The sequence below is a fragment of the Talpa occidentalis genome, unplaced genomic scaffold (genome assembly GCF_014898055.3).
Source record: "Talpa occidentalis isolate TD23 unplaced genomic scaffold, MPIMG_talOcc4v2.1 talOcc4.13, whole genome shotgun sequence".
Classification (NCBI taxonomy): domain Eukaryota; kingdom Metazoa; phylum Chordata; class Mammalia; order Eulipotyphla; family Talpidae; genus Talpa; species Talpa occidentalis.
Genome location: NW_023601322.1, coordinates 43067501 through 43092186, shown reverse-complemented (window position 1 = coordinate 43092186; position 24686 = coordinate 43067501). Strand labels below are relative to the sequence as shown.

General features: G+C 34.8%; 2 protein-coding genes across 8 annotated transcripts in view; one reads left to right on the top strand and one right to left on the bottom strand.

Moving 5' to 3' along the window:
* The window catches only part of NDC80 (NDC80 kinetochore complex component), a 54604-nt gene extending 52546 nt beyond the window's left edge, over positions 1-2058 (bottom strand). The window contains exon 1 of the mRNA XM_037508774.2: positions 1923-2058. The gene's annotated coding sequence lies outside the window, so the exon portion shown is untranslated. The remainder of the gene's footprint in view (positions 1-1922) is intronic.
* Positions 346-24427, top strand: METTL4 (methyltransferase 4, N6-adenosine). 7 transcript variants are annotated; one of them, XM_037508772.2, is made up of 9 exons: positions 2154-2183; positions 3711-4110; positions 4832-4894; positions 8443-8533; positions 10893-10962; positions 13781-13955; positions 17869-17975; positions 18669-18760; positions 23606-24427. In XM_037508772.2, the coding sequence occupies exons 2-9, from the start codon at positions 3718-3720 to the stop codon at positions 23749-23751; spliced, it is 1137 nt and encodes a 378-aa protein (XP_037364669.1). In that variant the 5' UTR covers positions 2154-2183; positions 3711-3717; the 3' UTR covers positions 23752-24427. The 7 variants fall into 7 exon arrangements, with proteins under 7 accessions (XP_037364670.1, XP_037364669.1, XP_037364665.1 ...); XM_037508768.2 differs by having other exon boundaries at positions 8443-8806; XM_037508770.2 differs by lacking the exon at positions 2154-2183 and adding an exon at positions 2190-2464 and having other exon boundaries at positions 8443-8806.
* The last annotated feature ends 259 nt before the right edge of the window (positions 24428-24686 follow it).

The window sequence follows — 24686 nt, the reverse complement described above, 5'->3', positions numbered from 1 at the left end:
GGAGTTTCTAGGTAAAGGAAGTTCTGATAGCTGAGTAGCATCTGGCCCCTGGTGTGAAGGCCAAGAGAATAAGAAAAGTTCTTTCTTTGCTTAGGCTTTAGCTGATGGGAATGTTCTGGTGGCTATCAATTGTGTTGGGCTATTGGTTAGCTGAAACAATGAATTTCAGTGTAAGACTTAGTTTTTTAGTAACCTTGAAGGTTGCCTTCTTGCTGAGAGCAGGGAAAAGGAGATGCACTAATTGTTTCTGCTTTGTTTCTATGCACATGATAATGTAATCCTACTGCTTGCAAAAAATGTATAAATAAAGAACCTGCTGAGCCTTTCGGGCAGAAGATACTAACACCTCACCTCATTCCCTTCCTCTCAGTCCCTAAGTTTCAGTCCTTTCGTTTTGGCCAAAGCTGTCTCATCCTTTCAGGAACCCCTGACACGACATTTTGCCGGAGGCTGGTCCCCGGCAAACCTGCTCAACAAGAACAATCTGGTCCACAAAAGAGTCTACAGGCTGATCCATTTTTTTCTCATCACTTTGAGACAGGGCAAGCTAGGGTTATTAGGCAGTTTTAGGGATAGTGCAGGAGGGGACCTCTGAAAAATTTAGGGAGGCTTCAGAGATAAGGACAAGCAAGGGAAAGTAACCCATTCCATTAGGAAAAACAAACATGCCAGGACCAAGGACAACATTGTTAATGCTGGTCCTGGTTTCCTTCAGGTGGTAAAGGGAGGCGGAGATTGGAGAAATGGAGAGTGATTTAATTTATGGTCACATTAGAAGGGCAGCTGTTTAACTTCAATGCAGGGATGTCCATCCAGAGGACTGGGCCATAAATTTAAAGATGCAACAAATGGGGAAAGAGAAAGCTGTTAGATAAGGAACGTGAAGATCCCCCTACTCAGTAGCAAATTAAGTGAGACAGCCGAGAACTAACCAATCACAAAGAGACTGGGGCAGCTTTAGAATAATGAGGGAAAAAAGGTATATATTCCCTAAGACACGACTCCACTTTGGCTTCCTTGCCCCTCCCAGGCCTGGTTCCCTGGCCTGGGAGTCCCACTTTATTTCTGCTCTTTTTCTCCTCAATAAACTTTTTCTTCTAAACAAACCTGCCTCTTCTCGCTTGCTTGCCTGAGCGTCTGCGAAGTTCCTGCTGCGGCTTCGTGAGACACCAACCCGTGGGGGTCTAGAGGCTGGGGCTCAGCGCTGCCCTGCAGCCTGAAATCCGATCCCGGCTGGGAGACTAGGCCTGACAATTCCGGCATCAACTTTGTCTCATTTCCGAGTCATCTACTGACACCCTCACCTCCTAAGATACTCATGATCCCATCTAATCTCTATGGCATTCGCCACTGTATACCCAGTCTTCTCAGACCCTGCTGCGGCTTCCAGAAAAGAGGTCGTTTATTGATATTCTTCTACTTCTCTAGGATCTCCTTACTTGTAAAAACCATTTCTACTCTCCTCTTCTTGATTTTCGCCGCCTACTTCTCCTTCCATACATGCTTCTGCATCTATTCAGTTTTCCCATTAGTGCACTCCCAATCTCTGCACAAGATGTGTAAGATTAAGAGTTCTAGATGTACCTCTAACATGGCAACAGGAGGTTACACTAGTGTCTTAAACACAAAACACCGAATAGTTCCTCAGTTGTCCTTATCTCTGTTCCCATCAATTCTCTTCCTTTTCCCAGCTGTTGTTCTCCCCATCAGTTCCAGCTGACTTTTGGGAAACCAGCCAGTAAAAGTGTACTGGCCCCGGCAAACCCGCGCCTCGCACAGAGTCAGCCCACAGGCCTCTCCACACAGCAGGAACTAAACAAACACTTTCCCTGTAAGAGCGCCACAGCTAAGCTGCTGGCGCCATAGCTTTCTCCTCCAGAGCAGTATCAAAGGCACGAAATTAACTCAAAGTCTTTACTTACCCTTCTTTTAGTTTCCTGGCACAACCCAGGCACCGAATTTCTGTAAACCGTGTAACTGGGCGTTGAACATTTGAGCAGCCGCCAAAACAACAAATCCTCATCCCACCCGCCCGCGCCGTTCGAATTTTAAACTCTGCGCCGGTGATGACATCATCACGCACGGCGCGCACGGGCGTGCGTAACTCTCACGCGTCACTCGTCGCCGGAACTAGCGTATTGTTCGCGCTGCGCAACGGGTCTCACTGGCGTCTCCCGGCCAGCGTAAGTGTCCCCTGCGAACTGCGGTCCGCTCTCCAAGTTTAGCTCTGAAGACCCGAGCGTTCTGCGCGGCTGAGAAGCGGCAGAACGCGCCAAGTCTTCCTGGACACACCGTTTCCGTACAACAATATGGCCGCGCCCATGGCTCTTAGAAAGGGAGCTGTTTCCCCCAACCCTCCGCCCGTTCCCTGAAAGAGCGTCTTTTATGACCACTTTGTAGATTGCTGTTGTTTTCCTGATGTGATTGTGGGGAGGCGGCGTGCACTTTCCTGACAAGGAAAGCGGTGAGGTAGGATAGAATGATTGGTGACCGTGGGTTCGCGGGCTCGGGAAGGCTCAGCCTTTGCTCGCTGGCGCGTCCTGGTCCTCTAGCGGTGCTACGCGGGGAGCGCGAAGGGAGCCTGAGGGCGGGGGGTTGGGGTGTCAGTGGGTGTGAAGCAGAGAAGGGGGAGCAAGTTGGAGAGGTGCCCCTAGCACCGTAGATTGCTTTGTTAAAAAATGAATTCCCCGCTCCTTGGGTTTGAATTCTGATGCAAATAGCGCTTAATGCTTAGAGACGAGCTTAGACCTAAAGTCGGAATATCGGGGTTTTGTAGGAGTTGTGCTGTTACGACAAGAGTTGTAGTTTTGGGGCCTCCTTGGTGGCGGAAGGGGTTGAGTACCGCCCTGTGAGGCAATCCGCAGCCTCTGCAGCAGCACGAGTTCTATCCCCGGCCGGCTAGGGAGAAGCCCACATGGCGAGCAGACCTCTCCTGCCGTGCCCGCAGCTCCTCTCAGCAGTGTACTTCGTCAGTCTGCCTGTACTGTTCCCTGCTCTGTTTCTGGTGAATCCTCTCACCCACCCCCTGGCCCCCGTATCTCTGGCCTGTATCCCAGCTCTTCTATGCATAAATAAATAAATATTAAAAAAAAAAGAGTTGTAGTTTTGGACAAGTCAACAGAGATCTGGAATTTTAACCTTGCAATTTTGTTCGGATTTAGTGCTATTAATATTGCGTTATTGTCTAAGTCAGAAGGACTGATTTATTTTTGCAAATGTAGTTTGAAAAAACAAGAGTTGATTTGCAAATATTCTCAAAAATATGGACCCTCTCTAGGGTTCCATCTCATTAAAAGGATGAATTCATATAGGTAATGTAGCATTCTTTGCGTTCATACAGTAATCTTACCTTTGTTTACTGTCCTAACTTGGAGAATGTAAATCTCGTGATTAGATCCTGAGACCAAGCAGAAGTTATGTGGCGGTCTGAGGAAAGTAGGGATTCCAGAAATAAGAAGACATTAGCCTCTTTGGCCAAACTGGCTGAAAAAAATTGAATTTCCAGGGTTGAATAATGAATTGAAAATTCATATTAAAACATTACATAACATTTGCTTAGTCTTGCTATAAGGACATCTTGAATATTAAATTCTCTTCTGTGTACATGTCAAGTATATGTTTGCATAACAAATCTGCCTGTGCGCGTAATATAGTTTTATTGAAATTTTATTTCTCGTTTATAATTTCCGGAGTTGTTTTTTTTTTTTAAGGAAGAGAATGTCTGTGGTGCACCAACTGTCACCAGGATGGTTACTGGATCATCTTTCTTTCATTAACAAGAGTAACTATCAACTTCACAAGCTTTGTGAACCTTGTTACTGTAAAAATGAGCCCATGTCTGTCCACCCTGATTCTCTACACATGGATTCTGTGTCCTCTTTTGGAACTTCTGCTACATTTATTGCTTCTGACTCTACCACAAAACTACCAAACGATGAGGGAGGAAATTGTGAAAAACTCAGACAGAAATATGTTTTTCGATCTGAACTGTTTGATGTCACTAAACCTTATATAACTTCACCTACTGACAAAGACTGCCAACAGACTACTGGAAAGGAAGATCTAATGGATGGTGTTAAAAAAGAAATCTCCAGTTCCACAATTCGGAAGGTAGAAAGTTTTAAGAAATTTTAATTGTAAAGAGTTATTAAAAGTACATCGGATTTTATTTTTTGATGACTGTATGTTGATAATTCTTCTCAGAAATGTAAGTTCAGAATATTTATAGTATGTAGCTCAGTTGATAGGTGACTCTAGTGACTTTATAAAGTTGGACAATTGTATTCTATAGATGTCAGTGTCAGTTCTAACTAGGAGCACATAAGGCTGATGTGACTTCTTATCGCCCATTAACTTTATTTATTTTTTAAAAAGATTTATTTTTATTTATACAAGCACTGGGTACAGTCAGACGCGCAGGAGGGTGAGAGAATTCACCAGAGCCAGAGCGGGGAGCAGAGCAGGCAGAAGGACCGAAGTACACTGCTGAGGGAAGCAGCGGGTGGCAGGAGAGGTCTGCGCGCCATGTGGGACCCTCCTCCGGTGGCTGGGGAGCAGCTGGGGATCAAACTGGTGCTGCAGAGGCTGCGGGCAGCTTCGCAACCCAGTACTAAACTGCTGCGCCACCTGGGAGGCCCTCTCCCATTAACTTTAGAGTAGTAGTTGGGAAATAATTATTTGTTTACTTGACCTCAATAGTTAATTATTTGCTCTTAAAGACATGTCTGATACACAAAATATGAAAAATGTGATAAAGAAGAATAATAGAATTCAAAATACCAATATTGTAGTAGTTTGAAATATAAATTTCTCCCTGTAATTTATTCTTTAGAAGCGTAAAAGATGTGTTGTTTTCAATCAAGGTGAATTGGATGCTATGGAATATCATAAAAAGGTAAGATGTACATTGATGACACTGGAAGAGTAATTGTGAAGTTGTGTAGATAAATGGACACCATAAATAATGATGTTCTTAAAAGTCAAGCAATCATTTTGATCAAGGTTAGAATTTAATAGTAGAGTGATTGTTACTTTTATAGTAGTGAGTAGTTAAACTGATTTTTATTGACTTCATATATGTTTATTAGTTTTATATATTTAACAACAGTAGACATTAAGTTTAGAAATGTTATGTTATGAAAACGTATTGTCCATAGAAAAGCAACTTATTAAGATTGTAGCAGAAGAAAGCCTGAATAATGTGATGTATTTATTTCTAGAGCTTCAGATAAAGGAAATCTAGGAGGCAAGGAAATGAGAGGAAACTAAAGGAAGTTTTGAAATGGGAAAATTGGGGTGAGAATTTGGCTTAGGAGAGATGTTAGTACAGTTTTGATTATGTTGAATTAATGTGATGGTAGAACATTAGATTTTTTTCTTTTTGTGATAAAAATATAGATAGCATAAAATTTACTATCTTAAGACAATTTGTAACAATTCAGTGGCATTAAGTACATTCACAGTATTGTGCCATCATCACCACTATCCATTTCCAGAACTTTTTCATCATTCCAAAAAGAACCTGTACCCATTAAATAATATGTTGCTGTTTCCCCAACTCTTGGAAACCTCTGTTCAACTTTCTATCATTGTGAATATTGTGAATACCCTTATTCTAGGTATGTCATATATATGTCACCATACAATTTATTTCCCTTAGCATATTGCCTTCAAGTTCATACATATTGCAGTATATATCAGAATTTCATCCTCTTAAGGTTGAATAATACTGTACACATCTACTGCATTTCATTTATCCATTCATTTGTGGACATTTGGGTTGTTTCTACCTTTTAGCTATTGTGAATAATGCTGCTATGAATATTTGTGTACAAGTATGTATTTGAATTCCTACTCTTGGTTCTTTTAGATATGTACCCAGAAGTAGAATTGCTGGGTCATGTAGTAAATTTATGTTAAAGTTTTTGAGAAACTGCCAGATGTTTCCATAGCTGTTGCTCCATTTTACATTTTTATGAGCAATGTACAAGGATTCCAATTTTTGTATATCCTCACTAACTTTTTTTAAAACCAATAACAGTCCTAATGGGTCTGAAGTAGTTTCTCATCATGGTTTTCATTAATCAATTTACTTTTAAATGTATTGAAGATAGCTGAATATACAAATGCTGTATCCTTTAATACCAGAAATGTTATTTTGTTGATTTTGGAAATATATCTATTGCCTAGCAATGCCACTTACAAGATTAAACTGCAGAAATATGCACAAATACAGGGTCTGGTATTATACAATAAAGATTAGTAATTTTACTTTGATATTAAATGAAATTAGAGTGTAGAGTTTCTTGAATTCATGTATATTCAGTTTGTTAAATATTTGGGACTGTTAATGATAACTATAAATTATGAAACATTTTGCTTGTGCACTGTGGAGTGCAAAAGAGATTGGTTAGAGATGAAACTGGGGTGATCGGAAGTAACGATTATGTAAGCATTTATACATGCTTTTATTATGAAAGACATTCAGACAATTTGAAGGGTAGCGGGAAACTATAGAAAGCAGATGAATTGATCGATTTGCTTTTTATTCATTCTTATTTATATTTGGATAGCTAATACATTAATATTGTAAGGATTGACATGCACAAAAAGTGTATGAAGTCTTTCTCTAATTCTGTCTCTGTCACCTGCTTCCTCCTCCCCATGTTTCTGTCCATTGGTGATTTTCATATACAAAAAGGGACATGTATTATAGTTCCTGTTTTCATATTTCACACTTTTGCAACTTGCTTTTCCCCCTTCAGCTTAACATATCTTACAAATTGTTTTATATCCCATTTGTTCTTTTGTGCTTTTATGTACTTTGTCTTTAATGCTGACATGTTAGGTATATTATGTATATGCCATTTCTATGTGTATATGTGTATTTGCAGGAGAAATTTCAGGAAGTTGAATTACTGGGTCTGAGGGTTTGAACATTTTGATAAATGATGCCATGTTGCCACTATAGAGATTGTTTCATTTTATTAACATGCCAGAAATTTATAATTTTGCCTGTTTCTACCCATCCATACTGACATGGTATGTTACTGTTTTTGATCTTTGTTAATCTGATCGGTGAAAAATAGTATTGCAATATAGTTTTCATTTGAATGTCTCTTATGAAAGTGTAGTTAAACATTTTTACATATTTAAAAACCATTTGTATTTCTTTTTATGTCAACTTTTGCCTTTGCACACTTAAAAACTGGGCTGTTTTCTTATTGATTTATAGGAGTCTATAGGAGCTTTTTGTATGTGAGGGAAATGAGCTCTTTGTTTATGATAAATAGCAAATACATTTTCCAAATTTGTCATTTTAACTTTAATTATTTTTTGTTATTATGCTATGCAGGCAATATTATGGCTTTTTAAAATTAATTACTATAGTTTTAGGATTACATTTTTACTTCTTTATTTGTGCACGTTTCACTTCTTCTCCACCAGACCTCCCATGACAGTGCCCTTTCTAAAACTTTCCTCCTACACCCCCTCTTCCATCCACCCTCTTCACTGTGGTAATCAGTAAACTTTTTCACTAAGTCCTAGATTTGTTCTCGTTGTATTTTGCCAGTGTACATCTTTTTTTAAGTTTATATGCCACAGGTAATTGAAATTATCTTATATTTGTCTTTCATTTTCTGACTTTTTTCCACAGCATACATGTTGTCCCAAAAGACACTATTTCACCTTTTTAAATAGCTGTATAATATTTCATTGCATTTATATTCCACATTTCTTTATCCATTTGTCTGTTGATGAAAATTGGTTTCATTGTGTTTTTATTTACTTGACTTTATTCAGTTTTTTCTTTATGCCTCCTGAATATTTGAGTAATAATTAGAAAGGTGTTCCTTCTGCAAGACTTTAAAAGGAAATTTCCTTTTTCTTCTAGGGTATGGTATTATCTCACATTTGTATCTTTAATCCTTTTAGATTTCTTCTTGTATAAAGTTTATGAACTATAATTCCAACTTTGTTTTTGTCTAGATGGGTACCTTATTTCTTTTTTTTCAACTCAGTCCGTATTTGATAAAATCAAAGTTATGTTTATTTTAATGCTAAACCATGAGGAAGTTTTTAAGATTAAATGTTGTGATTTAAACTTAATTCTCTTTATAGATTAGAAATTGCATTATCTTATAGAAATGTTCATATTATCACATACAGCTTCTACATTTTCAAGATTTTTTTAATATATACTGTTTGCTTCTTTAATTGTCAGTGAATCTAAGGTTTGTGTATACAATTAAGAAACAGCATTTCAAAGGTACACTATATTCTTACCTTTCCATATTAATATGAAATTATTCTACTGTAAGCATTAAGCATTTTATTTCAATTTCTCAGTTCAAATATTCAAAACATTGTAGAGATTTCTTATGTAGGAAATTGTTTTAATGTCTGTGATATTTTAATGTACTTAAAAAAATTCTCTTACAGATCAGGAGACTGATTTTGGATGGCTCTTCACAGTTAATCCAAGAAGGTCTCAAAAGTGGCTTTCTTCATCCACTTTCTGAAAAACGGGACAGTAAGCCCATTGCTTTACCACTTGATACCTGCAATTTGTCAGAATTATGTGAAATGGCAAAGCTTTTGCCTTCTCTGAATGAAATGGAACTTCAGACGTTACAATTGATGGAAGATAATATGTCTGTTACAGAGCAGGATTTATTTTCACGGGTTGTTGAAAACAACTCTAGCTTTACAAAACTGATTACTTTAATGGGACAGAAATACCTGTTACCACCAAAAACCAGTTTTCTTTTGTCTGATATTTCTTGTATGCATCCACTTCTGAATTGTAAGTAATTGTTATAAATATTATTAGAAAAATAAGTTTTCTGTGGCCTCAAAAGTCAAGAGATAATCTGATGTTGAATGAAGGTCAACATTTTAAGATAGGGAAGACACTTAATTTTCTTAGTGTAGTTTTTCTTTTAATATTCAGTTTCAAAATGCTGTCTTTTGCTTCTTGAAAAATTTGATTTTTTTTTAAATGAAAAAAGGGTTAAAACTAGTCTCCAAAAGAGTAAATATAGTTACTGTTGTGTACTTAGAAATTCAAGATACAATTGGGTTTGACTAAATAGTAGTACTTTCTTTATAGAAAGTGAACTATTTCAGGGCCTCCGTGCATGTATAAACAAAACAAACAAACAAACAAACAAACAAATAAATAAAACATGCCTCTAAAAAAGAAAAAAAAAAGAATTAAAAAAAAAAAAGAATGTTCTAAAAAAAAAAAAAGAAAGTGAACTATTTCAGATACAAATATTAATTCCCAAAACATTCCAAGCCTTTTAGCTACATTTTAATATTCAAGTTTATTATATAAAATTTCTTGAAATACTTTCCTGTATAAAATTAAAATTTTTAAATATTAAATTCCATGGTCATACAGACTTAAGTTTGATTTCCGTTCTGAAGCTTAATTTTGAGACTTTAGGCTATGCACTTCACAAAACACAAAACTGAGTCTCATTTTCCCAGGCTATAAAGTGGATATACTTCTGAAGACCATTTTGAGGATTAAATGAGATAATCTGCAAAGGGTGCTCAGCTCAGTGATTTATATATTTTTAATAATTATAGTTGCTGGAATATTCCTTGGGATGAGGAATTTAGGAGAAATTGATCAAGTTGAATTTAATCTGCTATTGTTATTTGGACATTTTTATAGCAGAATTTTAAGTTATTAAAATAGATATAGCTTATTAATGAAAAACATCTTTCTTTGCTATCAACCCATTCCACAGTGTCATAAATTCTTCTGGGTAAATGACAGAATAACATGTTAATGTGAAGATTATGCTATATTTTAACATTTTCTGTCATTCTTATAGCTATTTATTACTGTAATTATTTAAACACTGTTACTTCTTCTAATTCTGTTGATTATCTATGAGATTGTAGATTTATAAAAATATACCTATGTCTGTAAAAGGAGAAGAGAGAGCTCTTCCTTTTAGTAAAATTGTGATTAATAAATGTAGGTAGAATGATGGACCTAGAAGATTTTCATTTATCAGATGCCATAGTATCTGTAATTAGATGTTAAATTGGTGGGTGAAAAGATGAAAGACAATATCTGCACGCTCTTAAAATCTGCGCCCACAAAGTACTTACTAATTACAAAGCAAGAACTAGAGAAGCCTGACAGATAACCCTTTAACCAAGTGATCAAAGTTAGTATCAGCATGAGACATTTGACATCCTGTACTTTCTAATGTATTGCTATGATAAGGGCATGGCATTACCTCAGTGGTTCTTTTTCCAGAAATAAATAACCCAAATATAATTCTGAAGAAAGACCACGCCCCAGTTGAGGAACATATGAATTGACCAATAGCTTTCATAAATGTCAAAAGAAAAGCTGAAGAATTTACCCAGATTAGAGGAGATTGAGGACATATGGCAACTAAATCCAACGTGTGATCCTGGTTTGGATCCTAGGGCAGTAGTAGACAATTAGAGAAATTTTATCATGGTCAACATTTCAGTTATAAGCCTGAAATTAGTTTAAAATAATAAAAAAAAAAAAGTAAAGCCAAAAGGCCACAAAACCCATGTAAGTTCGAAGGGACCATATTAATATGACTGCCAAGACTTACAAGGCATTTACCACTCACTGGTGGCCAGTTCATTATCTGTGGTAGTTTCTGCAAAAATAGGTGAAATTATATTAAAGGCCCAGCAGTACTAAATTATTAGGGTAAGCTCTCAATTTTTTTTTTTTGCTAAATCATTTGAATAAGTCACAAATCCTTTTGTTGCATTCTATTATATTTGTGTCTGTAGTGAGTGCAGTTCAGTTTTGAAGAACATATTATTTTTAAAGCGGTCACATACAGAAGGAATTCACTCTAATTATGTCTTTTTTTTTTCAGGTAGAAAAACATATGATGTAATTGTGATAGATCCACCATGGCAGAACAAATCAGTTAAAAGGAGTAATAGGTAAGTGCCTATCTATTAGATATGCTTTCTTAAAGTAATTGTTGTTTTTCCATTCCAGTTACATCTTCTGAAAGCCTCACTTTGTGGTTTAGTTTGTCTGAAACTACTAAAACACTTTAATTTTAAAATTTTAATTACCTCAGTTCATTTGAGCTAAAACTATAATTAGGTATAAGAATGGCAAAATTAATATATTTATTAATGACTGAGGTTACCGACGGAACCAGTTCAGGAACTTTTCCTGTAACACAAAAGGGTAACTTTTTGGCCTTCTTTTATACCAAACTCTAAAGTTTAAAAATATGTGGCCAAGCATTTTTCTAAATAATCTTTTATTTAGGAACTTCTCTAACTCACCCTTAAATGTTTGAATTCATGTCACCATTAGCCAAGGAAAGCAGGCAGCCTCTGGAAGCTGGAAAAGACAAGAAAACAGATTTTCCTATAGAGCCTCTGAAAGGGAATGTAATCCTACCCTCACCTTGATTTTAACCTAGTGAGACCCCTGTGAGACCTCTTACAGAACTGAAAGATAATAAAGTTATATTGTTTAAGGCACCAAATATGAGGTAATTTGTTATGATGACAATAGAAAACAAATACAGCATCAATAGATGATTTTTGACTAAATTAGTTATTGTGGTGATTGCCAAATGGTGACTATGTAATACCGTCTTTTATGCTCTCTACTTTGAGAAAGAGTTACAGGAATTTTGAACAATATTCCATCTTCTTTAGCTGTGAAAATAATTGGTAAATTTAAAGGCAGAACAGAAAGAGGATTCAGGGTGGGTAGGTTTGATTGTGAATTCAGAGGTTAAGGGTAGGTTGCAGCAATAATAAAGATGAGGAAAGACTATAAGAATCTTGTTTGGCAATTAACTGTAAATTTCCTTTACCTTTCCGAGTCATTCTTGTGAGTCCTACTGAAATTCCAGACCTTCAGACAAATGTGCTGACTTCCTGATATTTCATAAATTTTCATTTTTTAGTCACAAGGATGAGTGGTCTATTTTATTGGATTGTGAATATTAAATTATAAACTTCTTGAGAGAAGGATGCTGTTATGTATTTTTAAAATTGAGATAAAATTCACTGGTTTAACCACTTTAAAGTGGTTCAGTGGTTTAATGTATTAACAATGTTGTACAAATATCAGCATATCTAATTCTAGACTATTTCCATTATCCCACAAAGAATCCCCATACTTTTCAGTTATCTCCTTTGCCCATTCCCTGGCAATCACTAATCTACTTTCTGTCTCTGTGAACCTGCCTTTTGTGGACACTAATCTTTCTGTCTCTGTGAACCTGCCTTTTGTGGACACTAATCATATAAATAGAATAATACAATGTGTGGTCTTTGTGATAGGCTTCTATCGTTTGACATATGTTTTCAAGGTTACAGATATAGTATGTATCAATACTTCATTCCTTTCTATGAATAATGAAATTCCATTGCATGTATATATACTACTTTAATTTGTGCATTAGATTATTAAAATTTTCTGTGAGTATGTATATTAAAGAATTTGGCTTTGCCCAAAGAGAAGTCTGGGCTTTGCCCAAAGAGAAGTCTGACCTTTGCCTTCAACTTCTGGGAGGTGATCTATGTCATACCAGATAGAATTGTCCTTGTTTATTTTATGTGGTAGAAGGGACTTGGTGGGGAGCTTGGGAGACTGGCCTCATCAGCAATCTCAGGGTGGGGACTGGCCACACCAGAAAGACCAACTATACGATTTAGGGTAGAGCTGTTTTTTCCTCCCAAATAAGATTTTATTTATTTACCATTGATTTCAAATACTATATAAATTTTGAGGGCACATTTTCGCCTCTATGTGCATAGATAAGCCTTACCTCACCTGAAGTGGGGGCTTTGAAGCACAGTGCTTTCTGTCCACCCTGGAGACTGAGTTTAACCACATGGGCAGTCAGTCACTTATGCCCACATCATGAAACTCCAATAAAAACTCTTGATGCCGAAGTTCTGTATTATTATATGTTGCTGCCAGGAGAGTAACATGACTTGACTCTATGGAGAGGACAGTGGAAACTGTTTGGAATCCTCTTCCTTTGACTGATTTTAATCTGTAATAAACCCTAATAACATTTACATAATAAATTGTAATAAACTTTTCCTTGCAATAAACTGTAGCTGTGAGTATACCAGAATGTTACACCTCTCAAAGGGAACAGAAGTTTATGCACAGTGGGTGGTCAGTTATAGCCTGGAAGCAGCAAGGGGAGCTGGGAGAATGCTGACACATCTCTCTCTGTTGTGTGTGTTGGGTGTTAGAAAATGGACCACATTCACTTGACTGGGAAGAGGAACTAGATTTTCTACTATGGATGACCAGGAGGATTGTGTGGATCACACACGATGAAAGCATAAGGGTTTCAGACAGCCCAGTGGAATTGATTGGGAAGGAAGAAAGAAGAATAATAGATGTGAGGTTGAAAATGTTGTGGGATATTGAAACAGTAGTCTCAAGACTTACTTTAGTGAGGTCCCTATGTAATGTAAAGATTATTGGACGAAAGCATTAATATTTTGAATAGGAAGAATGAATATTATACATATTAGTAAAATTACTGAAATGTAATGCATTTAGAAGTGATAAAAGAAATACAGCTTGACAGTTTTAAACTCACTTGCATGTAATAATATGTCCACTGGGTGTCACCATGACTTCATATTTAGTAATACAAATAAATAGCTGTAGCAGCTTTTAGTTTGTGGAGTCAGTGTTATGCAGGTCTCCTGATTTTTTTTTTTCATTTATAGTGAATTTTGCAATTTTTTTTTTCTGTTTTAGGTATAATTATTTATCACCACTGCAAATAAAGCAACTGCCTATCCCTAAACTGGCTGCTCCAAACTGTCTTATTGTTACTTGGGTAACCAATAAGCAGAAGAACCTACGTTTTGTAAAGGAAGAACTTTATCCTTCTTGGTCTGTGGATATAGTTGCTGAGTGGCACTGGGTAAAAGTAAGTTCAAAAGTTAACTTCTTTATTCATCTAATATGACATGTAAGTGTTGTCTACTTCTTAGTATTTGACATGTCACTGCTATAATCCTCCTCCATAGTCTAAGTAAAATTTTTACTTTGTTGCTAAATACCTTTATACCTTTATTTTCTTATTCTCAGGACTTTTTACCTGTTCTATGTCTTTTTGTAGTAGGGTCCCAAACTTTTAGGAAATCATTTCTTGATTGAAAATCATTCAGGAAGATATCAGGATAACTTTTTTTTTTCTTTTAGTGGATTGCAATTTTATTTATTTAATTAATTAATTTTTAATTGAGGTGATATTTGGATCAGGTATTACCACTGTAGTGCTCGCACTACCAATTCACTCACAGTCCACCCCCAATGTACTTCCTTCCCTCTTTGTTCTCCCCCTCCCCTCCTTGGTGTTTAAGTTCTATAGTCAGCTATCAAGGGTCAGTTTTTAAGCTATCTTTATCTGACTCTTAATTTAGTTACTTTATATCGCACATATTAGTAATATCTTTTTTTTGGCTTTATTTAAAACTTTATTTTTTTATTATAAATTTTTTTATTTTTTACATCATTGTTCATTTTTAAACAATATTTGCTTCCCCCCCACCCCCGCCCCGTCAGGTGTAGTCCCCATAGAGTTTCCTTCACCACTGCACCTGTGCTCCATCACCGCAGTCCCCTGTGCTCCTCCTTCCCTCCCTCTGATCCCTCTCCCTCCTCCTTCCCTGAAGTATGTCTCTGATTTATAATTGTCCGTTTTTGCTTTGCTGTGTATTGTACTGTTATTATTTTTTTACACTGATGTCTTATTTGATTTCCCTATATTCCTGTTATAAGTGAAACCATTTGATATTTTTCTTTTTCCTTCTGGCTTATTTCACTGAGCATAATTCCTTCTAGCTCCATCCACGTTGCTGCGAATGGCATGAGTTTATCTTTTTTTGACTGCTGAATAATGTTCCATTGTGTGTATGTACCACATCTTCTTGATCCAGTCATCTATTTTTGGGCATTTGGGTTGTTTCCAAGTTTTACCTATTGTAAATAGTGCTGTAATAAACGTATGTATACAGGTGTTCTTTTGAATCAATGTTTTTGTGTCCTTTGGGTAGATCCCTAGCAGTGGAATTGCCGGGTTGTATGGTAGTTCCATTTTTAGTGGACTGAGAAACCTCCAGACAGCTTTCCATAGTGGTTGGACCTCATTTGGTATTTATAAAGCTTTAAAGTCTGTTTGAAAAACAACTAAAACTTTGGGGAATCTGTCCATCACTGATTATAGAAATAATCTTATCCTTCATCTTCTTCCTCTTTACAAACCCTCAATTTCAGTCAAGCTTTGTTACTTCTTTTTTTTTCTCCTTATGTTTCCAGGGTTGGGAGGGAGAACAGCAAAGTGTGGAAGAGATGGGCAGATGCTGGAACCAAGAACCTCTTATACTTAAATAAATCTTATCTTTTATTCTCAGTGCCTCAGTAGAACTTTTGAAAGAAATGATGTGCCTACTTTTGAAAGAAATGATGCCAACTCTTGGATTGGTTGAATTATCTTCATTTCTGTTTGCTGTAGAATGCCAAAAAGTACAGAAAAATAAAGCATGAGTTCATAAATTATTGGCCATCCATTGTTTAAAGATATATTGTCTACTTAGGTGCATTCTACCAAACCCTCCTGAATTTTAAAAAGATAAGCCAAGCATTATTTTTTGATAGTGTTTAGTATTTAATGATTAATATTTATATAGTTGATATATTCATTTTAGTCATAGACTTCTATTTTCATATGCTTTGTATGTACTTTGTAGCCTATTGAAATATCTTCTAAAAGCTGTGTGCATAAATTTGTATCTGTTTAAGGGAGTTGGCAAACAGACATTTACATTTATGTTTATGTTGTTTTTGCAGTTGTTTTTATGATGTACTTTCCATCTTAGCTCTGGTTGCTTTTGTAAAGGACCATGCCAGAAATATAACACCCCATTCCAACCTGTCTATTGTGCTAGTTCTTTTACAGTCAGACTGGAGCCAAAGACAGCAAGAGGTCAACTTCTGAAATCAAAATCAGTAAAATGTTAATACATTAAAATGAAACTCTTCATCTGTTGTATAGTAATTAGTTCTAAGAGATGGTATAAGACCATATATATAAGACAATATAACACATTGTATAAGACAATATAACAAATACGTTATATTATATGAAACACCTTATTTGTTAATTAAACATATTGTAATAGCAGAAAGAATAACCTGCACTGACTCAAAAGAATAGCCAAAGAATAGAAGTTGCCTTTTGAACACATTCTGGTCAAAAGGTACAAATTTCCAGTTACAAGATAAGTAAGTCCTGGGAATGTAATGTACAGCATGATGGCTGTAATTATTAGTACTTTATTGTAGATTTAAAAGTTGCCGAGAGGGCCTCCCCGGTGGCGCAGCGGTTGAGCGCTGGGTTGCGAAGCTGCCCGCAGCCTCTGCAGCGCCGGTTCGATCCCCGGCTGCTCCCCGGCCACCGGAGGAGGGTCCCACATGGCGCACAGACCTCTCCTGCCGCCCGCTGCTCCCCTCAGCAGTGTACTTCGGTCCTTCTGCCTGCTCTGCTCCCCGCTCTGGCTCTGGTGAATTCTCTCACCCTCCACTTCTGACTGTGCCCAGTGCTTGTATAAATAAATAAATAAAATCTTTAAAAAAAAAAAAAAAAAAAAAAAAAAGTTGCCGAGAGAGTCCTAAAAGTTCTCATCACAAGAAAAAAATTGTAATTATGTGAGGCTATAGATGTTTACTGGCAATCATTTCATAGTATATACTTACATCAAATCATTATCTTGTACACCTTGGACTAATGTTATATGTCAGTTATATCTCTATAAAATTTGGGGGAAAAAAAAGAATAAGAATTTGCCAGTGTTTATATAAAACTGTGTAGAAGAGAAGCTCTCTTTCATGGCCCCTAGAGGTGATAAAAGAATGTTATTTTTTTTTAGTCACCTTAATATAGGGACAAGGATTCCCAAATATAACAGTTATAAATATTCTGACACTGAAAAAATATATCTACATGGTTAATTAATGAATTGACATTCTTGTTATGTATTGTATTTTGATTTTGACTAGTTTAAGTGAGTCTTTGAAAGTCTGAAGTGTAAAATTGAATTCCTGGATTTATAATGCCAAGGGAGTGGACCAAATATTGTCTCGCTTATTATTTGTCACCTTCCTCTCATTAATTCTAGTTTGACAGTATTTATTGCCACTATTTCCCTATAAGTGAAAAGAAAATACTTTTATTATCATCTGCTTAGTCATGTTGATAGTAATCAGTAAATGTTAATGAAGGCATCACTTCCATGAATAAATTTTAATAAAAAGTAGGGATTTTTGTGTGTAAAATGATAAAGGTGGTATTTAAAATATTTTTTAATACCTTAGAATTACAGTGTTTAGAATGGTAGTCACTGACCATATGTAACTCTTCAGCACTTGAAATGTGGCTAGTCCATGTTGAGCTATGCTGTTAACTGTAAAATATGCATCAAATTTCAGAGACTTAGTATGAAAAAAAGAATGTAACGTACCTCAATAGCTTTTTTGAATTGATCAAACATTGAAATGATAATATTTTGATATCATTTGAAATGATAATGTTAAATTAAATATATAGTTAGAATTAATTTTACCACATTTTATTTTTTTTAATGTTACTACTAGAAAACTTAAATTATATATGTGGTTTGCATTCTACTTTTATTGGACAGTACTAGCTTAGAAGTTTAATAGTATCTTTTTCTTTGGTGGAAATTGTATAGACTGTTTAGTGATGGGGGAAAAACCCTTTCCTGGATATTTACAGCTGTGTGATTTTTTTTTTATTATTTTTTAAAACTCTTTCCTATCAGATTACCAGTTCAGGAGAGTTTGTGTTTCCACTAGATTCTCCACACAAAAAGCCTTATGAAGTTCTTATACTGGGGAGAGTTCGAGAAAAAACTGATTTATCATTAAGGTAGGAAAGGTAACTTTTCTAAAATTGTGTAAATGTATTAGTTTTTTGGCTTTAAAAGTTACTAATATAATGATCATTGATTTGCCTTAATTTTTACATTTTTGAAAATTGAAAATGGCCCAGAGCAGAAAAGCGTGAATGATATATTTACATGAAATTTTATTTTACCTTTTGTTTATCTAGTGTGCAGTGGTTATTATTATAAAAAAAGGAGGTTATAAAAGATGCCTCAATATTATATATTTATAAAATTATTAAAATTGTTTCTATTTTTATTTCTATTTATTTATTTATTTTTAATATTTATTTAGTCATACATACAAGAACTGGGGTACAGGCCAGACATGCAGGAGGGTGAGAAGATTCACCAGAGACAGAGCAGGGAGCAGAACAGGCAGATCTAATGAAATAAACTGCTGAGGGGAGCAGCAGGGGAGACAGGAGAGGTCTGCCATGCCATGTGGGTATCTTCGCCTCCAGCCTGGATTGAACCCACACTGCAGAGGGTTTGGACAGCTTCATAGCACTGTGTTCAACAGCTTGCACCACCAGGGAGGCCCTATTATTTCTATTTTTAACATTTATTTTAAATTCACATAAAATTTGAATGGTGAAAAAATCAAGGTAACTGTGATCTTTACATATAAAAAAATGTCCTTTAGAATATTATTTATTTTGTTCTTTTTTAATTAGGAATGCAGATGTAAAAGTGCTCTCCATTCCAGACCACAAGTTAATTGTCAGTGTGCCCTGTACTCTTCACTCACATAAGCCACCTCTTGCTGGTATGTTTTATGAAATAGAATTGTTATGTCTTCTGTGAGATTGAAAAAAAATGGATTTAGTATTTGAATACTCTAAGGATTTGGAAATTAAATCAGATATTTGGGTTTTTTTTTGATTACTGTTCTAAATTTTATAGCAGAATTTTTGGAATAGAGAATAGTTTCAGAATACCTCTGGGTGTAGGCCAGAGGTTCAGGGGGTAAGAGGGTTCATCAGAGATAGAGTGGGGAGCACAACACTCTGTCACCAGAGGCAGAGTGGGGATTGACTGAAATACACTGCTGAGGGGAGCAGGGGGTGAGAGAGGAGAGGTCTGCTGCACCATGTGGGTTAGCTCCCATGTGGGTTAGGGCCAGGGATTGAACTCAGGCCATAACATGATAATATTGACTTAACCCCTGCACCATAAGGGAGGCCCCCTCAGCTATTCTTCTTATACCACTTTTTAAGGTTTCCCTTATTTATCGACTGAAGGGGCATCTGAGTATTATATTTCAGCTTGGAGTTTTTACTACCAGGGCTCTGTCTTTTGCTTGTTAAAAACCAGGAACTCAAAATAGCAGTCCAGGAGATGGTTCAAATTACTTCCATATTTCATATAAGCTCTCAGTTTATGTTAAAGGTAATGTTGTTTTTCTGAACTGTTGGAAAGGAAGTTGAAACAGCTTTCAATTATTAGTAGACTAATATGTTAGAGTATAGTGGAAAGTTTTGGCTTTGGAGTTTGAACCCTGGCACTGCTTCTTGAGTGAATTACTCTATAATCATTTCACTCTTTCGAAGTTGTGAGGAATTGTTATATTTGAAAATCTGTAGCTGAAGTACAATATGCTAAATGTTTCAAATGACCTGTTTAAAAAAAATAAGGAATGTAAATCATTGAGAGATACTGATTTTTGATATTCAGGGTTTATTATTTCAAAACTTTCATCAGGAATGCATATTTTATTAATTTGGTGGTTCTTGTTTAAAAAAAAACAAAACTTTAAAACTGCCAGTGAAGAAAACTACAGCTGCCTGTCATATCACTTTGCAGAATATATCATATTCTTAAACTAGGATATGAAGGAAAGCGAATACAAATTCCTGAGCATATTTATTGATATACTTTAAGATATCTATTACCTTAAGTTGCTTATGCAGAAGAGTCCTTATTACTGTTATTTCATTTGAGCAATATTAGACTGTCAACCTGATGATCCATTCTCTGATAGAAGGGGTCTCAGTGAATAATTGCCAAAATTTAAGTGTTAGTGTCCTATATTCTTTAATGCATTAAATATGACTTAAATGAAAAAGTGAGATTATATTGTTATTTGAGAAAAAAAAATTATCTTTAGAACCAGTTATGCTTGATATAGGAAATCTAATTTCTGTTCTTCCACTTGAATTTTGTTTATCATTCAGCAAATAGTATTTGTCTTAGGACTTAATTTTTACATTAAAAAATCAAATTTTTAAAATTTTTGCTTAAAAATTTTTACTTTAAGGAATCCAATGGGTAAGACTCACAAACCTTTCATTCTCAAATAATAATAAATAATTACTGACAAATAATATTCATTAATTTCATTTAAACGGAATAAAATTATGTTTAAAGATTAATTTTAGAAGACAAGATTTTAAAATTATAAAAGAATTAGTCTTGTTCTAAAGTATTAAAGCCAGTTCTGCCCTTTTTCCAGTAGAGAGCAGCATGAACACATTTTTAGGACGGAGAGCATTTATTTAAAAACAAAAGTTAGATTTGGGGGGAAAAAAATCTATATAACTCAATATATATCCTTTTGTTTTGGTTAAATAATGCTAGACTAGAAATATTTGTAATCTTTTATTTTTGTTAATGTATAGTAAGTACTTATGTTTTAGGTACAGATTGTACAAGTTAAAGTTACCAGAAAGCAGCTTTCAGATTTCTACAGTATATTTTAATCTGAAATCATAAATCTAGAGGAAAGTTTTGATTTTGGAGATTCACTAAGATGAATTTGAATCCTGGCACTACTACATGAGTGAGTTACTCTAATCAATGTGCTCACTTAAAGAGGGAATAATGATATTTAATCTTATAAATTGTGAGATTTGGGATAATACGTGTTTTATTTATAATGCTTAAAACTTTTACATGTAAATGTTCTTAAACTGTTTTATATAAATTCATAAAATGAAATGTCCTCTTGGCTTCTTGAAATACCAAGATTAAAAAAATGTTTATGCCTTTGGAAAACAGGCTTAGTGTTGAGAAACAAATCCACATTCTCTCATTAAAAATAAGTTTAGTGCTATTTCTACTGCCCAAAAAAAAAAAAAAAGTAATTGGCAGCTATTCCATTTCAGAATATATACACTATTTTTTTTAATGGTTTTTTTTTTTAAAGATTTATTTATTTATACAAGCACTGGGTACAGTCAGAAGCACGGGAGGGTGAGAGAATTCACCAGAGCCAGAGCGGGGAGCAGAGCAGGCAGAAGGACCGAAGTACACTGCTGAGGGGAGCAGCGGGCGGCAGGAGAGGTCTGCGCGCCATGTGGGACCCTCCTCCGGTGGCCGGGGAGCAGCCGGGGATCGAATCAGCGCGGCAGAGGCTGCGGGCAGCTTCGCAACCCAGCGTTCAACCGCTGCGCCACCGGGGAGGCCCTATTTACACTATTTTTATGTTTTCAAGTTTCCTCCTGTAGATTAAAAGATAAGTCATCAATAGCTATGGCATATAAGCTAATATTATAAACATGTATTCTTAAGTTGAAGGTTTGATATAGGAAAATTATGAAATTTAAAAATTTTAAAATTATAAATTTTACTTTTCATATTTTACTTTTTCTTACTAACTACTGCTTTACTTACTTGCAATTTCTATCTGCAAAGTAAAACATAGTTTGATAAGTATACTGGTGTTTGAGCCACTTCTTCCTCAGGCTTGCCCCTTGCTCCCAGAGTGAAAGGGGAATGACTGGCTATGCATGAACTGTTTCCTCCCCCTTAGTTAGAAGTATATTTTTCTAATGCCAAATGTTAATTTAATTACACAAGTGTACATATATGGTAAATTTATGCATTTATATTAACTTTTTTATGAGACATAATTCATATAGTCTTTTCAGGTGTATGATGTGAAGACTTGAGATATATCTATATTGCAAAATGGTTACCATACTGAGTCGAGTTAACATCCATCACTAGACAGTTACAAGATTTTTTGTGTGTGATGAGAAATTATAAGATCTTGCATTTACTTTTAAATTTATATTTAAAATTAGTAAGAAATTTATATTTAAAATTAGTAAGAATAATACAGGTCCATTAATTTGCTTTTATGGTTAACAGAATCATTATACCTTGAATTTCTATTTTTCTCAATTAGGAAAAAAAGCTATGTAGAAATGTTTTACACTGAGAAAAGTAGGAGGTGGCAGATGGGTTTAGGTTCAGTATATTTTGCCACTCCAAGTACCTGACTATCTTTTTCTTTTGGATTGTGAACACTTAAGAAACAAGAATATTCCATTTCTTTATAAAATCCCATATCACTGACTATAGTGGGTGCTCAGGATAGAAAACATTTTTGACAGTTTAAATTCTAAAATAGAGTGCTAACATTGTTGTCCTTAAAACTAAACAAACAAACAAAAACAAATCAATAAAATCTTGCTTCCCTAGAACCTTATCCCACATTAAAGTGAATTGAATAAGGCATTGAATTCATGGGGGAGAAATGGAAATGTGATGTAATGTTGTTGTCCTCTAAGGATTTGGGGGAAATCTTTCTCTTTCAAATTTTATGGCATTTAATTATATACCTAAGAAAGGACTAGAAGTCTTCACTTGAGTTCAGTTGAGTTATAGACAATGCTATAGTCAAATGATTATTTTGTGGTAGGAGCAATTGAAGAAAATTGTGAAATATTTAAAAGTTGTTGATATATTATTTTTTAAATCTTATGTCAAGTATTTCTAAGAAATCCTAAAGGGAATTTGATAGATTTCTAGCAAAATCAGTCTTTTAGAGCAATTACAAACTGTTCTGTTTATTTTTGTGTCCTTTTATCCCTGAATTGTTATTTCATACTCAATTTCTGTGATGTAGATAATACAACCAATCAGCAAACATGTTCAAAGTTAAATTGATTTAAATATTTTTCATCTAATATGAGCATGTACTTTAAAAAAAGTTTTTTTTCCCCCTGTTAATGTAGATTACAGTTATTTAGCCAACATATGTTTGAGGTGCCTTTTTTTCAATAAGATATAATTTTAAATAGTTATTACTATTTTGAATGAGGATTGCTTAACTATGGAAATAATATGGTGAGATTTTAGGTAAATAAAATCTATAATTTGAAAGTGAAAGAATGTTCTTAGTGCTACCAAGTTTATAACTGCAGAGGCTATATTTGCCTTGAGTATTTCTGTGTCCAACTCCATTTTTATGTTCTAACACTAAAATATACATCTGCAGAGAATCAGATTTTAGCTTAACTTTTAAAGTAGGTTTTTTTGTATTGTTTCTATAGATTTCATGTATGGATTACATTTATTAAAAAATAAATTAAGGTAGTACTTAGGAGATATGTCATCAGTATTAGAAACTGAAAAGTCATCTGTGTGGGTATTAAAATCCTCATTTCTCATCTACAAATGAAAACCCATAAATCAAGACTACTGAAATTTCTGATGGTAGTGTTACCAATCTCCAAGGTGCTCATTTTAAACAACTGTCTAATTATTAATAGTAAAGCCTGTGATGAAACCCTTGCAATTAATTTGTTTTTTTTCCTACTCTTAATAGCTAAAAGGAAATTGATTAATTTCTTAGTGATAATTTTTTTTTCTATTTTTTGGACAGAGGTTCTAAAAGACTATATCAAGCCAAATGGGGAATGTTTGGAATTGTTTGCTCGAAACTTACAACCAGGCTGGACTAGTTGGGGCAATGAAGTTCTCAAATTTCAGCATGTGGATTATTTTATTGCTCTGGAATCTGGAAGCTGACTGATCTTAATGTAGTAATTTTCTTCTCCCTTCATTATAACTGCTTTTTCCTTTTATTACCAGCCAGTATATGTAGATATTTAAATAGGACATTTTTTTAGCAGAATGACCAGAAGTGACTAGCCTTCTTCTTGTTTTGAGATTGATTTTACTTTAGTTGCACTTGTATTCCATATTATTCTATTTAGACTTAATACAAATAAAGAGAAAGATGGCAAGATTGTATTAATGAAGAAATTCAGAAGGCATCCTGCCTATGGATTTTGGTTTTTGGTCTATAGTGGTTGTATGAAAGAAATTTTGAACCATCATTCTAAAAAAATTAGGAAATTCACGTATAAGTCCAGATTTCTATTTTACTTTAAATATCAGGGCTCTGGCTACATTGTAGCCTATGTTCTTTCCTGACATCAAATTGCAGTACTTTGGGATGGAGTTCACTTGGGAATGACTTTGCTCTCCAGTTTACCATAGTACCTTTTGTTTCATGCCACTTTCATTCTGGAAAAGTATTCAAAGATTTTTCCAAGTACTTTATCACTGTACGGAATCAATGAAAACATTTTTGAAGGGTTTTAAATTGTGGTTAGGGAAACTTGTCAAGTACTTCCTCATTTTTGTTTTTCTGCAAGAAAACTTAAAAGCCATTTCTTATAAAATGTCAGAAAATAAATACTTTGTGTTTGTGAAAATATTATTTATATTATTTACATGTTTTATGCAAATAAATATTTGTTTTCTAAGTAAAATATATTGAGTGAAATGATTCTATATAAGTATGCTGCTTGTATATAACCTAATTTTTTAATATTTTATTTCATATAATTCTTACATCATTTTTCATTTTGCAAAATGTATGCATTTTCATTTTGGTTATATTCCCCATACAATTGCACCCCCCCCCTTATTTTGACCCTAATCCTTCCTCTCCTTGG